Source organism: Macaca thibetana, chromosome 1 (genome assembly GCF_024542745.1).
Source record: "Macaca thibetana thibetana isolate TM-01 chromosome 1, ASM2454274v1, whole genome shotgun sequence".
NCBI classification, from domain to species: domain Eukaryota; kingdom Metazoa; phylum Chordata; class Mammalia; order Primates; family Cercopithecidae; genus Macaca; species Macaca thibetana.
The window spans coordinates 24,219,097-24,232,201 of record NC_065578.1 but is presented as its reverse complement, the minus strand read 5'-3'; the positions used below and the strand labels follow the sequence as shown (position 1 = coordinate 24,232,201).

Below are 13,105 nucleotides of genomic sequence, written 5' to 3'. Positions count from 1 at the left end.
TCTCTACAAATAAAATTAAATAAACGTAGCTGGATATGGTGGCACACATCTGTGGTCCTAGCTACTCAGGAGGCTGAGACAGGAGAATTACTTGAGCCCAGGAGTTTGAGGCTGCAGTGAGCTATGATCATGCCACTGCATTCCAACCTGGATGATAGAGTGAAATCCCATCTCTAAAAAAAAAACTTTGGGGCTATTGAGATGAATTTTGCATGTGAGAAGGACATGCATTTTGGGGGCTGGGGCAGAATGCTCTGGTTTGAATGCATCCCTCAAATTTCATGTGTTGGAAACTTAATTTCTAAATTCATGTGTTGATGAAATTGGAGGTGAGGTCTTTGGGAGGTAACTAGGATTAGATAAAGTTATCAGGGTGGGGCCCCTATGATGAGACTGGTGGCTTACAAGAGGAAGAGAGACCTGAGCTGACATGCTCTTGCCCTCTTGCCATGTGATACCCTCTGCCATGTAATGGCACAAGAAGAAGGTCCTCAACAGATGCCAGCAGCATGCTCTTGGACTTCCCAGCCTCCAGAACCATGAGCTATATATACTTATTTTATAAATTACCCATTCTGTGGTATTCTGTTATAGCAACAGAAAATGAACTGAGATAATATACATGGAATCATACAGTAAGTCTGTGCTTTTGTATGCTTTTTTACTCAACATTGTAGTTGTGAGATTTGTCCAGGTTGTTAAGCATTGCTGTACCCTTTTTCCACTGGGATATAGTGTTGTGTTATGCTTGGGTCTTAATTTATAAAGGTGACTGAGTGACATTTTCTTCTAGTATTATTGGAAGGAAAGTTTTGTTGTTCACAGTTCCCCTGTAAATAAGTGGCAGAACACATCATGCAGGGCCACACAAAACTGTATCACCCAGGGACCAGGCAGCAGAAGGAGAGGGGGAACTGGGACTACACCTTTATGAAAAAGAGTGGTGGGAGAGTAACTGGGTGAGGGCATCCACTAATGGCCAGGAAGTGAAAACACTTATGTTGGAGTTTGTAGCTGAGGGGTTTATGAATTTCCCATGCCTGAGAAAGCTGACTTGCAAGAAAATGAGATAAACAACTTTGGCCATTAGTGTGGCCCCGTGATAAATGAATGCCAAGTAGACAAATAGAGAATCTGAGAAAAGATAGTTGGAACAAGTGTGCCATTGTGTGAATACAGCAGAATTTATTTATCCATTATTGAGGAAGATTGGGTAGTTTCCAGTTTGGAGCTATTAGGAATATTCTAATATTGCTCCTATGAACATTCTAGCACTTTTATTTTTGGAACACACGAATGCACTTCCATTGATTATATGCCTAGAAGTGAAATTGTTGAATTATACAGTATTCACACAGTCAGCTTTAGTGGCTACTGCTAAACAATTTTCTCTAGTAGTTTGTGCCAATCTAATCCCCAGTAGTATATACAGAAGCTCCTTTTACTCCACATTTTGCCAACACTTGGTGTTTTCCTGCTTTATGATTAGTCATTTAGGAATCAAACCTGTTGCTTAAATTTTGCTATCTCTAATAACTAACTAAATGGAGCACTTTTCATCTGATTTTGGACAGTTGAATATCTTTTCTTGTGAAATGTCTATTCAAGTTAGTTTGCCCATTTTCTATGGTGGTGTTTGGTCTTTTCTTATTGATTTGTAGGAATTTCTTACGTATCCTGAATATGAATCCCACTTTGTGGGTTACCTTTTTCCTTCTTTCTTTCTTTTTGAAAAGGAGTCTCCCTCTGTCACCCAGGCTGGGATGCAGTGGCGCTAGCTCACTGCAACCTCTTCCTCCCAGGTTCAAGCAATTCTCATGCTTCAGCCTCTTGAGTAGCTTAGATTACAGGCACATGCCACCATGCCCAGCTAACTTTTGTATAGACGAAATAATTTTTGGTAGAAACAGAGTTTTGCCATGTTGGCCAGGCTGATCTTGAACTCTTGGCCTCAACTTTGGCCCACCTTGGCCTCCCAGAGTCCCAGGATTACAGGTGTGAGCCACCGTGCCCAGCCCACCTTTTACTTTCTTAATGGTGTCTTTTGAACAAGAGAGACTCTTAATTTTAATATAGTCCAATTTATCATTGTTCCCTTTATGTTTAGTTCTTTTATGTCCTGTTTAAGAATTTTTGCAGCTGGCGTGGTGGCTCATGCCTGTAATTCCAGCACTTTGGGAGACTGAGGCGGGCAGATCACGAGGTCAAGAGATCAAGATCATCCTGGCCAACATGGTGAAACCCCATCCCTACTAAATATACAAAAAATTAGCCGGGCATGGTGGCTGACTCATGCCTATAGTCTCAGCTACTTGGGAGGCTGAGGCAGGAGAATAGCTTGAACTTGGGAGGCAGAGGTTGCAGTGAGCTGAGATCACGCCACTGCACTCCAGCCTGGTGACAGAGCAAGACTCACAACTCAAAAAAAAAAAAAAAAAAAAAAAAAAGAAATTTTGCAAGGTCATGCAGATGTCCCCCTGAATTTTTTCTAAAAATCACTTAATATTAGATCAATGAATTGAGTAATTGACTCCATTTTTCAGTCATTCAATAAACATTTCCCTGAGGTTTTGATAACCTGAACTGTGTTTGGTGCTGGAGAGGAAGCAAACTATTGAAGATATACAAAGATGGCAAAGATGAGGGCCTGGAGCTTGCCATGCGGATGGGGGGATGGCTGCCTGAATGGTTGGGCAGGTAGTTGTTGATATCTGCACTCACTACTTGAGCAGCAGGGTGGCAACTCTTTTTATCTTTTTAATTTATTTTTCTAGTCTCAGGGTAGTTCTTTTCAATTCTCTCCACTCCCCCATGATCTCTTGAAGTAGGAATTGCCATTATTTCCCCCACTTTATAAGGAACAATCAGTAAAGACAGGTAAGATAACCAAATGACATACAAGGGGGGTCCACCCCATGAGGCTGCAGGCTTGGGGCTTTGCTTTGTCTTAAAAATGAGAAGATGAGCTGCCCACCTGTTGAGACAAGAAATAGGAAAGGCTTAAAAAACTGGCTTGGTGTGTACAACTATCCGTGGGGCTGCAGTGAAGGCAGTTCCCAGGTGCAGGCTGAACCCTGGCGCAATCACATTTAGCATCCAAGGGCCCCCGTAATATCTTAATCTTTGAATTGAACCCCTGGGGTTGCCTTGAAGGGGAGAGGTCCTGGAAGTATGTTCAAGGGGTAAGGATGGGCAGGGAGATGGGTCTGAAAGCCAAGCTCTACCCCACCCACCTTGCCCCAAGAGAAATAGAACCTTCATCTTTAATTGCCTGATGAGAAAACTGGGGGCTGGCCAGACGTGGTGGCTCATGCCTGTAATCCCAGCACTTTGGGAGGCTGAGGTGGGCAGATCAGTTGAGGTCAGGAGTTCAAGACCAGCCTGGTCAACATGGTGAAATCCCATCTCTATTAATAATACAAAAATTAGCCAGGTATGGTGGCATGTGCCTATAGTCCCAGCTACTTGAGGCACAAGAATCGCTTGAACCTGAGGGGCAGAGGTTGCAGTGAGCCGAGATCGTGCCACTGCACTCCAGTCTGGACGACAGAGTGAGATTCCGTTTCACAAAACAACAACAACAACCAAAAAAAAAAAAAAAGAGAGAGAAAACTGGAGGCTCTGAGAGGTTAAGGGACTTGCCCAGGGTCTTGCAGTTAGTAAGTGACAGAGCTGGCACTTGAGCTTGGGTTTTCTGACTCCTGGTCTGGTTCATTATCCACAAGGTGCTGAGAACTAAAATAAGCCACAGACGATCTTGGAATCTCCTTCCCCTCCCTCCCTCCCACAGGTCTGCATGGCTTTTGGGGAAAATGACAGGGGAATGTACCAGCTAGGAAGAGGACCCTTGTTTTCCTCATGGCCCTTCCTGGCAATGGCACTACTGACACCAACAGTCCTTTTTGTCCCTGATGACCTCTGCTGCCTGATGCCCAAGTGACCACCTCTGCTTTGTCATTTCTAGGATCGGCTTCCAGGTCCTTCTCAGCACTGGGACACTCAGCTTGGCCATGGCGATGAGTATCACATCTGGTCTCCTGACAGGTCAGTGTGAGGCCACCTTTCTTCCACCATTGCCCAGGACACAGCACCTACATCCAGAGCACACCCTGCCATGTGGCTGGATGTATTTGTGCCCCATCTCCTTCCCTGAGGATCACATAATTTCATAATTGGAAAGGTCCTTAGAGGTCACCTGCTGCTGATGTGGACTGTGAGGCCAGGGAAGGGAAGGGACATCCCTGAGGTTATAAGTAGGGTGAGTGGCAACATTGCAGACTTTTGAACCCAGGGCTGATGATCACACTCGGTTTTGCACAGAAGCCTGAGAAAATCCTTACACACAAAAGCCTACCTTTTATTTCTGAGGACACCCATAATACTATTTTATTCAACAGATATTTATTCAATATCCACTATGAGCCAGGCACTGGGGACACAGCTGTGAGCAGAACAAATTCTCTGACTTCATAGAACTGACCTTCTAGTGGGGGAAAGTATTAACAATAAATAGACAAATAAGTGTCTACTATGTCAGATGGTAATAAGTGGCTGTGAAGACAGAGCAAACTAGAGAGACATAGAGTCAGTGTGGGATGGGGTGTTCTTTTAGAGGGGTGGTCAGGGAGGGCTTATCTGAGTAGTTGGCTTTTAAGCAGAGGCCCCAGTGAAGAGGAGGGAGATATGCCATGCATTTAGTTAGGGGAAGAACCTTCCATGAAAATAGGATGGCAAGTGCAAAGGCCCTGAGGCAGGAGCATGCTTTGTGTGTTGAGGGAACAGTAAGGAGACCAGTGTGGTTGGTGTGAATGGAGTGAGAAGGAGTGGCAGGGGTTGAGGGCAGAATGGTAGCGAGGAGCAGGCCCTTATAAAAGATGGGAAGCCACTGGAGATCTTTCAACAAAGGAGTAAAGTATGTTTCTGCTCTTGCAATATAATAGAACAGCAAAAAATCTTGGGGAGTTGCTAATTAGTCAGTTTTACTTATAGGCCAGGTGAAAATATGTGGCTATGTGCAGTGGCTCACACCTGTAATCCCAGCACTTTGGGAGACCGAACTGGGAAGATCACCTGAGGTCAGGAGTTCGAGACCAGCCTGGCCAACATGGTGAAACCCCGTCTCTACTAAAAATACAAAAATTAGCCAGGCGTGGTGGCGGGCGCCTATAATCCCAGCTGCTTGGGAGGCTGAGGCAGGAGAATTGCTTGAACCTGGGAGGCAGAGATTGCAGTGAGCCGAGACTCTGTCTGGGAAAAAAAAAAAAAAGGAAAAAAGAAAAAAAGAAAAAACACATTCAGGCCGGGAGCAGTGGCTCACGCCTGTAATCCCAGCACTTTGGGAGGCTGAGGCGGGCAGATCACCTGAGGTCAGGAGTTTGAGACCAGCCTGACCAACATGGCAAAACCCTGTCTCTACCAGAAATACAAAAATTAGCCAGGCGTGGTGGCATGTGCCTGTAGTCCCAGCTACTTGGGAGGCTGAAGTAGGGGAATGGCTTGACCCCAAGAGGTGGAGGTTACAATGAGCTGAGGTTGCACCACTGCCGTCCAGCCTAGGCGAGAGTGAGACTGTCTCAAAAAAAGAAAAAAAGAAAGAAAATATACATTCCCTCCAGAACTGTTCACCTTTATTCTATAAGCAAACATCTTTTATTGGTTAGACACCCATATACGTGTCCCTAAGCAGGAGGTGGATGCCAAATAAGAGACAAATGACATAAGACACTATGAGTTGTGTGACGTCGGGCATGTCACTTCACTCCTTCTGAGCCTTGGTTAGCTTCTCTGTAAAATGAAAGGATTATAATAACTAAGCTGGCTTCCTTCCAGCTTTAACAAACTATATGGAGGTACTTTTTGGAGTTACCTGGGTAATTTTTGAGCATGAGATTGGCTAGAATTCCTTTAATATACCAATGTTGGGACTTAGCTTTCGGCAGAGTCTGTGTGAAGAAGCAGAGGCGGAGTAGAGTTAATTCCGTAAGTTAACGTTCAGTTCGTGGCAGCTGGCAATCCAACCCTGGGAAAGGCTGCCGGATTTAGCAAAACTGCAAGGTGTCTGTTTTTAAATTCGAAATGAATTGGGTATCCTGCATTTTATTTGGCAACTGTATCCCGGGAATCACACTGTTCACTGTTATCACTGGTATGTTCAAAGTGGTGCTGACTTGTACTCTGTCTTGTAAGGTACCTGGGGGTCTTTTTTTTGAGACGGAGTCTTTTTTTGAGACGGAGTCTCCGCTCTGTTGCCCGGGCTGGAGTGCAGTGGCGCGATCTCAGCTCACTGCAAGCTCTGCCTCCCAGGTTCATGCCATTCTCCTGCCTCAGCCTCCCGAGTAGCTGGGACCACAGGCACCCGCCACCACGCCCGGCTAATTTTTTGTATTTTTAGTAGAGACAGGGTTTCACCGTGTTAGCCAGGATGGTCTCGATCTTCTGACCTCGTGATCCGCCTGCCTCAGCCTCCTAAAGTGCTGGGATTACAGGCATGAGCCACCGCGCCTGGCCCTAGGGATCTTATGCTTCACTGGAGTCAAAAAAGATGAACAGAGGAAAAGACAATCATATTGTTCCTTTAAGAGTTAAGACCAACAGGCTTTCCTCTTTATATGTTGTTTTTGACATTAGCGAACTGGTGATTAAAAACAACTTGGGTGGCTCATACTTGTAATCCCAGCACTTTGGGAAGCTGAAGCAGGAGAATAGCTTGAGGCCAGGAGTTCAAGACCAGCCAGGGCAACATAGTGAGACCCCATCTCTACAAAAGATACAAAAAATTAGCCAGATGTGGTGGTACACCTGTAGTCCTAGCTACTCCGGAGGCTGAGATGGGAGGATCAGTTGAGCCTGGAGGCAGAAGTTGCAGTGAGCTGAGATCGTGCCATTGCATACCAGCCTAGACAACAGAGTGAGACCCTATCTCAGAAAAGGAAACAAAACAACTTGGACAATGGAAGGGGGAAAAATTCCCTCAAGCAGCCAAAATTGCACCAAATGGATTCCCAGAAGCCAAGCACTTAACTTGTTAATTGACCTCTCTATTTGGAGCCTGTCTGTACTTATTTAAGAAACAATCCTATCAAGCATAGTTATTGGATTTCTCAGCTCAGGTAGATTAGAAATAGCAGATTAGAGGTGGGCTAGGTTTCTAGAGGTAAAGTACACCAGCAGAAGTTAGAAGTGAAAGCAAAGAGCCTAACAGAAGAAGATAAATTCTTTTTTTTTTTTTTTTTGAGACAGAATTTTGCTTTTGTTGCACAGGCTGGAGTGCCGTGGCGCTATCTCGGCCTACCGTGTAACCTCCGCCTCCTGGGTTCAAGTGATTCTCCTGCCTCAGTCTCCTGAGTAGCTGGGATTACAGGCATGCACCACTACGCCCGGCTAATTTTGTATTTTTAGTAGAGACAGGGTTTCTCCATGTTGGTCACACTGGTCTTGAACTCCCGACCTCAGGTGATCTGCCCGCCTTGGTCTCCCAAAGTGCTGGGATTACAGGCGTGAGCCACTGCGCCTGGCTGAGAAATTCTTAAAACTGGACACAAGAACACAAAACGCTTGGGCTGCTGAGAGATTAGACCAACAACCCTCCATGGCTACACACCTTTTCCACATTATATGGCACGTTATAAGTGGGTATTCCTAGTGATAGTTCTGATTTTTTTTTTTTAGAAAAAGTCTAAATATGTTTAGTGTTGTCTCAGAAGACAAAATATATTTTAGACAGATATTCCTCAGTGATGAGTAAGCCTCAGCTATCTGGAAAATTCATGCAGGTGCCAGAGATCATTACTGAGTAATTCAAGCTAACTGCGTCATATGCTGGTGGTACCCTGCATGCCAATATCACCTAAGGGAAGCACCGCGAAAGGGAAATTTGAATCTCACTAAGCACTCGCCCGTTCACGTTAACCACGCTGGAACTGATCATCCTTAATAATACACAGATAAATCTATCAGGAGCATTTCCTTGCTTCCTGTGAAAGGAAGCACTCATTCCATGTGTCCCGTGAAATTCAGCCAACTTCCAGAAGCTGGAGGAATACATATGGCCAAGCTATCTGGGCAGAGAGTAGACGGAAAATGGAGGCTGGGCACAGTGGCTCACACCTGTAATCGCACCCTTTGGAAGGCAAAGGCGGGCAGATCACTTGAGCTCAGGTGTTCAAGACCAGCCTGGGCAACACAGCGAAACCCCGTCTCCGCAAAAAATACAAAAAAAAAAAAAAAAAAAATGAGCTGGTTATGGTAGCACACACTTGTGGTCCCAGCCACTTGGGAGGCTGAGGTGGGAGGATTGCTTGAGCCCGGGAGTTTGAGGCTGCAATGAGCTGTGATTGTGCCAGTGCACTCCAGCCTGGATAACAGAATGAGACCCTGTCCTAAAAACGAAAAATAAAAGATACTTAAAGAGATGGGGAAAAGGAAGGGCAGGCACCAAAGCATATTATAAGCTACTTTCCTAACTACACAAGTGGAATCTTAAACTGAGGTTCTCGGGAGTTGACTGGAGCCAGAGAAGACAGACCTATAGGAGCACCCAATTGGAGTAACCCTCTGTAGTAGCCTGTATGTCTTACACGGATCAGCTTTCAGGGGGCCCTTCTACTCCATCTGGGGAAGGACATCAGATGTGTGGTTCTCATGTACTGCTCAGTGCACTGCCATTCCCAGTTCTTTTTTTTAAAAAAAATGTCTACAGAATCGGCCAGATGCTATGCCTTATGCCTATAATACTAGCACTTTGGGAGGCCAAGGTGGGTGGATCACCTGAGGTCAGGAGTTCTAGACTAGCCTGGCCAACATGGTGAAACCCTGTCTCTACTGAAAAAAAAAAAGTTAGCTGGATGTGGTGGCAGGCGCCTATAATCCCAGCTACTTGGGAGGCTGAGGCAGGAGAATCGCTTGAAACTGGGAGGCAGAGGTTGCAGTGAGCCAAGATCATGCCATTGTACTCCAGCCTGGGCGATAGAGCGAGACTCTGTCTCAAAATAAAATATAAAATAAAAATAAAATAAAATAAAATAAAATGTCTACAGAATTAAGCTGGTCCAGGAATGATGGGGCTTCCTTTTATTTGTCTTTCAATTGTGGGAGAAAAAGGATTTCTATTGAGATACTGTCATTTTGACACACAATATTTCGATTAATCTTGAGATTAAAAATCCTGTGCTCCAAAAGTTTTAACATTTAATTATGCATTTAAACAGGTTTGCTTCTAAATCTCAAAATATGGAAAGGACCTCATGTGGCTAAATATTTTGATGACCAAGCCTTCTGGGAGGTAAGATTTTTCACCTATTAATGTGATAGATTTTGAGTGCGTGAACTTAAAAACATACTTGGGTATATATGTTGACTTGCTGTTTTTGAGTAAAATGGAAACAAAAATGAAGTAAGGAACAGCAGGAGGAACTGGAGGAGGAACAAATCCATGATATGCGTGTGTGGGGGAGGATGGCGGGGAGGTGGCAAAAGTCACCATTTCCCTGATGCCTCAAATTCATTCACAGTCAGGGATGAGACAGCTGCCACTGGCTGCACTTCCCCTTCCCATCTGCAGTCGTCAACATAGCCAAATAGTTTGACATTCAGGTGGCAGAACCCTGCAAGGCAAGAGCAGGAAGAAACCTCAAGCCTTGGAGTCCAACCCCTTTTTTGACAGATGCTAAGAGTGGAGATATGACTTACCAAGATCTTACAGCTGGCTGGGCGCGGTGGCTCACGCCTGTAATCCCAGCACTTTGGGAGGCCGAGGTGGGCGATCACCTGAGGCCAGGAGTTTGAGACCAGCCTGGCCAACATGTTGAAACCCCATCTCTACTAAAAATACAAAAGTTAGCTGGGCGTGGTGCCACATGCCTGTAATCCCAGTTACTCGGGAGGCTGAGGCAGGAGAATCGCTTGAAATCAGGAGGCGGAGGCTGCAGTGAACCAAGATCGCGCCACTGCACTCCAGCCTGGGCGACAAGAGCTGACACTGTGTCTCAAAAAAAAAAAAAAAAAAAAAAATCTTACAGTGTGTGAGTATCCAGGCTGAGTCCTGAACACAGCTCTTGATAAATGGTAACAGGCAGGCACAAAAAAATGTGTTGTACAGGAGTCTGAGATCACTTAGCAAAGGGACATAGAGCTCAAACAACTCAGCAGCTGCTGAGGGTCCCGTGTTACATTGTAGTGTTTGTTGTTGAGACTGTGCTAGAAAGAAGGTAAAGAAGGTTGGGGCTCACTCCCTGCCCCCTTCCCACTCTTCTCCCTTTGACCTACTCATAGTTTACGCAGCACTCTGATGTGTCCCCTTAGGCCATCCTCTAGTCAACGCTGTGGGTAGGCTGGACCAGCAGGGACCTGTATTGTCACAGTAAGTCCAGGCCAACAGAGGTCAGACTGCCGCCCGGTGTTGTACCTTTGTGAGTGGCAGAGCCAAGCCAGAACCCAGGCCTTCTGAATCCCAGGCCAATGTTTGCCCCACCCAGCATCCAAGATGTCGCTCACTAAGGGGACAGAGAAGCAGCCTTATTATGGGCCTGGACACCTGTGCCTGAGGGATCAAGCAGAGAGAACCTGAGGAGAGACCCTGCCCCTTCTTTTCCTTCTCCTTCCTCTCCTTTCTCCTTCCTCTTCTTCCTCTTCAAATAACTTTTTGAGGTATAACTGGCAATCAATTGTACATATTTAGGCCGGGTGTGGTGGCTTATGCCTGTAATCCCAGCACTTTGGGAGGCCAAGGCAGGTGGATCACTTGCGATCAGGAGTTTGAGACCAGCCTGGGCAACATGGTGAGACTCCGTCTCCACTAAAAATATAAAAATCAGCCAGATGTGATGGCAGGCGTCTGTAATCCCGGCTACTCGGGAGGCTGAGGCAGGAGAATCACTTGAACCTGGGAAGCGAAGTTTGCAGTGAGCCCAAATCATGCCACTGCACTCCTGCCTGGGTGACAGAGCAAGACTTTGTCTCAAAAACAAAACAATTGCACATATTTAAAGTATATAATTTGATACATTTTAACGTATTTGTACACCCAAGAGACCAACACCACCATCAAAACAAGGAGCACACTCATCACTTCCACACGCTTCCTCCTGCTCCTTTGAAATTCCTCCCTCCCTATCCACCTGGTTCCACCCACAGGCAACCACTGAACTACTTTCTGTCACTACAGATGGTTTGCATTTTCTGTAATTTTTTGGTTTGAGACAGGGTCTCACTCTGTCACCCAGACTGTAGTGCAGTGACGCCATCATGGCTCACTGTAGCCTCAACCTCCCCAGGTTCAGGTGATCTGCCCCCCCTTACCTCCTGAGTAGCTAGGACCACAGGTGCATGCCACCATGCCAGGCTAATTTTTGTATTTTTTGTTTGTTTGTTTTTGTAGAGATGGGGTTTCACCGTATTACCTAGGCTGGTCTCGAACTCCTGTGTTCAAGCAATCCTCCTGCCTTGGCCTCTCAAAGTGCTGGGATTATAGGTGTGAGCCACTGTGCCCAGCCCTCTGTAATGTTATACAAAGGGAATCATGCAGCACGTACTCCCCTTTGTCTGGCTTCTTTTGCTCAGCGTGATTACTCTAAGAATCATCCGTGTTGTTGCGTGTAACTGACTTTATCAGCTTCTCTCTGCAGCTGTCAGCTCCTGGCTTCTCCCAACAGCCAGTCTCTCTTTGTCCCCTGCAAGGGTTCTTGCCTATTTAGCAGAATCAGGGTACTCTATTGAAAGGACTCAGAAAATTGGTTTAATCTATTCATTCATTCCTCAAGTATTTATTGAATAACTATTCTATACCAAGTACTACGCTAATCAACCAAGGATACCACAAACAGGACAGATCTCCAGCTCAGTCACTAGAGTTGCAATAAATATTTGCTGGATAGGTCAGATGCAGTGGCCCACACGTGTAATCCCAGCACTCTGGGGATTACTGAGACAGGAGGATCTCTTGAGCCCAGAAGGCCAAGGCTGCAGAGAACCATGATCCTGCCACTGCACTCCAGCCTGGGTGACACAGTAAGACCCCGTCTCTGAAAAAAAATTTGCTAGATAAATTAAGGAAATCCGAGGAACCCTATCTAACACTAGCCACTGCAGCAACAGGTAAACCAGAAAGAGTGTGCATTTGGAATGAGGAAACCTGATGTTAGCATCATTCTGTAATGTCATATATTATGTAATGTAGTGTATAATGTATTGTATTATATTATGTAATGTATGTATTATGTAGGCAAGTTCCTCGACCTCTTTCACTGGTAAAATAAGAGTAGTAATCTTTGCTCTATCTAAGAAAGTGGGTTATTTTAAAGATCAAGTGAGGTAATAATGTCTGTAACAACATTCTGTAAAATACAAACCACCACATGAATGTGAAAGTTTATTACTAGGGATTTAGCCAACCACGAAGGAATGTGTGAGCCTAAGAGCTATCATATTGCAAGCCTACAGTTTCTGATTTTGTGCTAGGTGCTTTTCCACATTACCTGATTTTATCCTCACAACAACCCTGCATAAAAGTAAGTATCTCGCCCAGGTGAGGTGACTCATGCCTATAATCCCAGCACTTTGGGAGCCTGAAGTGGGCAAATCACTTGAGGCCAGGAGTTTGAAACTAGCCTGGCCAATGTGGTGAAACCCTGTCTCCACTAAAAATACACACACACACACACACACACACACGAAACCCTGTCTCCACTAAAAATACACACACACACACACACACACACACACGCCAGGCATGGTGGCGGATGCTTGTAATCCCAGCTACTTGGGAAGCTGAGGCAGGAGAATTGCTTGAGCCTGGGAGGTGGATATTGCAGTGAGCCGAGATTGCACCACTGCACTCCAGCCTGGGTGACAGAGCAAGGCTCCATCTCAAAAAAAAAAAATAAAAAAAAAGTAAGTATCTCAGTCTTGAAGATGATGAAACGGAGGCCTAGAGAGATTAAGTAACTTGCCCAAAATGACAGAACTAATGCATAGAAAAGAAGAAATTTGATGTCTTTTGGCTCCAAAGACACCCCACATATGTGTTGAGTACAGTTACTAGAGAAAAGTTATTCCACCCCCACCCCACCCCCAGAAATCTTCTGACTTGTTTTCTCGCGGTTGAGTAGGA

The 13,105-nt window shown here is 45.4% G+C and overlaps 3 protein-coding genes across 13 annotated transcripts in view; 2 read left to right on the top strand and 1 right to left on the bottom strand.

The window, feature by feature from the left end:
* Positions 1–13,105, bottom strand: part of LDLRAP1 (low density lipoprotein receptor adaptor protein 1) — a 552,589-nt gene that overhangs the window by 188,055 nt on the left and 351,429 nt on the right. The gene's annotated exons all lie outside the window — the stretch shown is intronic.
* SYF2 (SYF2 pre-mRNA splicing factor) overlaps positions 1–13,105 on the top strand; it is a 466,254-nt gene that overhangs the window by 375,599 nt on the left and 77,550 nt on the right. The gene's annotated exons all lie outside the window — the stretch shown is intronic.
* LOC126955324 (RH-like protein) overlaps positions 1–13,105 on the top strand; it is a 68,158-nt gene that overhangs the window by 48,898 nt on the left and 6,155 nt on the right. For 3 of the 9 annotated variants that reach the window (XM_050791794.1, XM_050791784.1, XM_050791798.1), the window contains 2 exons: positions 3,965–4,044; positions 9,207–9,280. The exons of 2 other annotated variants lie outside the window; for them this stretch is intronic. In XM_050791794.1, the coding sequence (XP_050647751.1) occupies positions 3,965–4,044; positions 9,207–9,280 (154 nt within the window). Of the gene's footprint in view, positions 1–3,964; positions 4,047–9,206; positions 9,281–13,105 lie in introns of those variants that run through there. 4 more of the 9 variants (XM_050791825.1, XM_050791807.1, XM_050791834.1 and 1 more) reach the window with 3 other exon arrangements.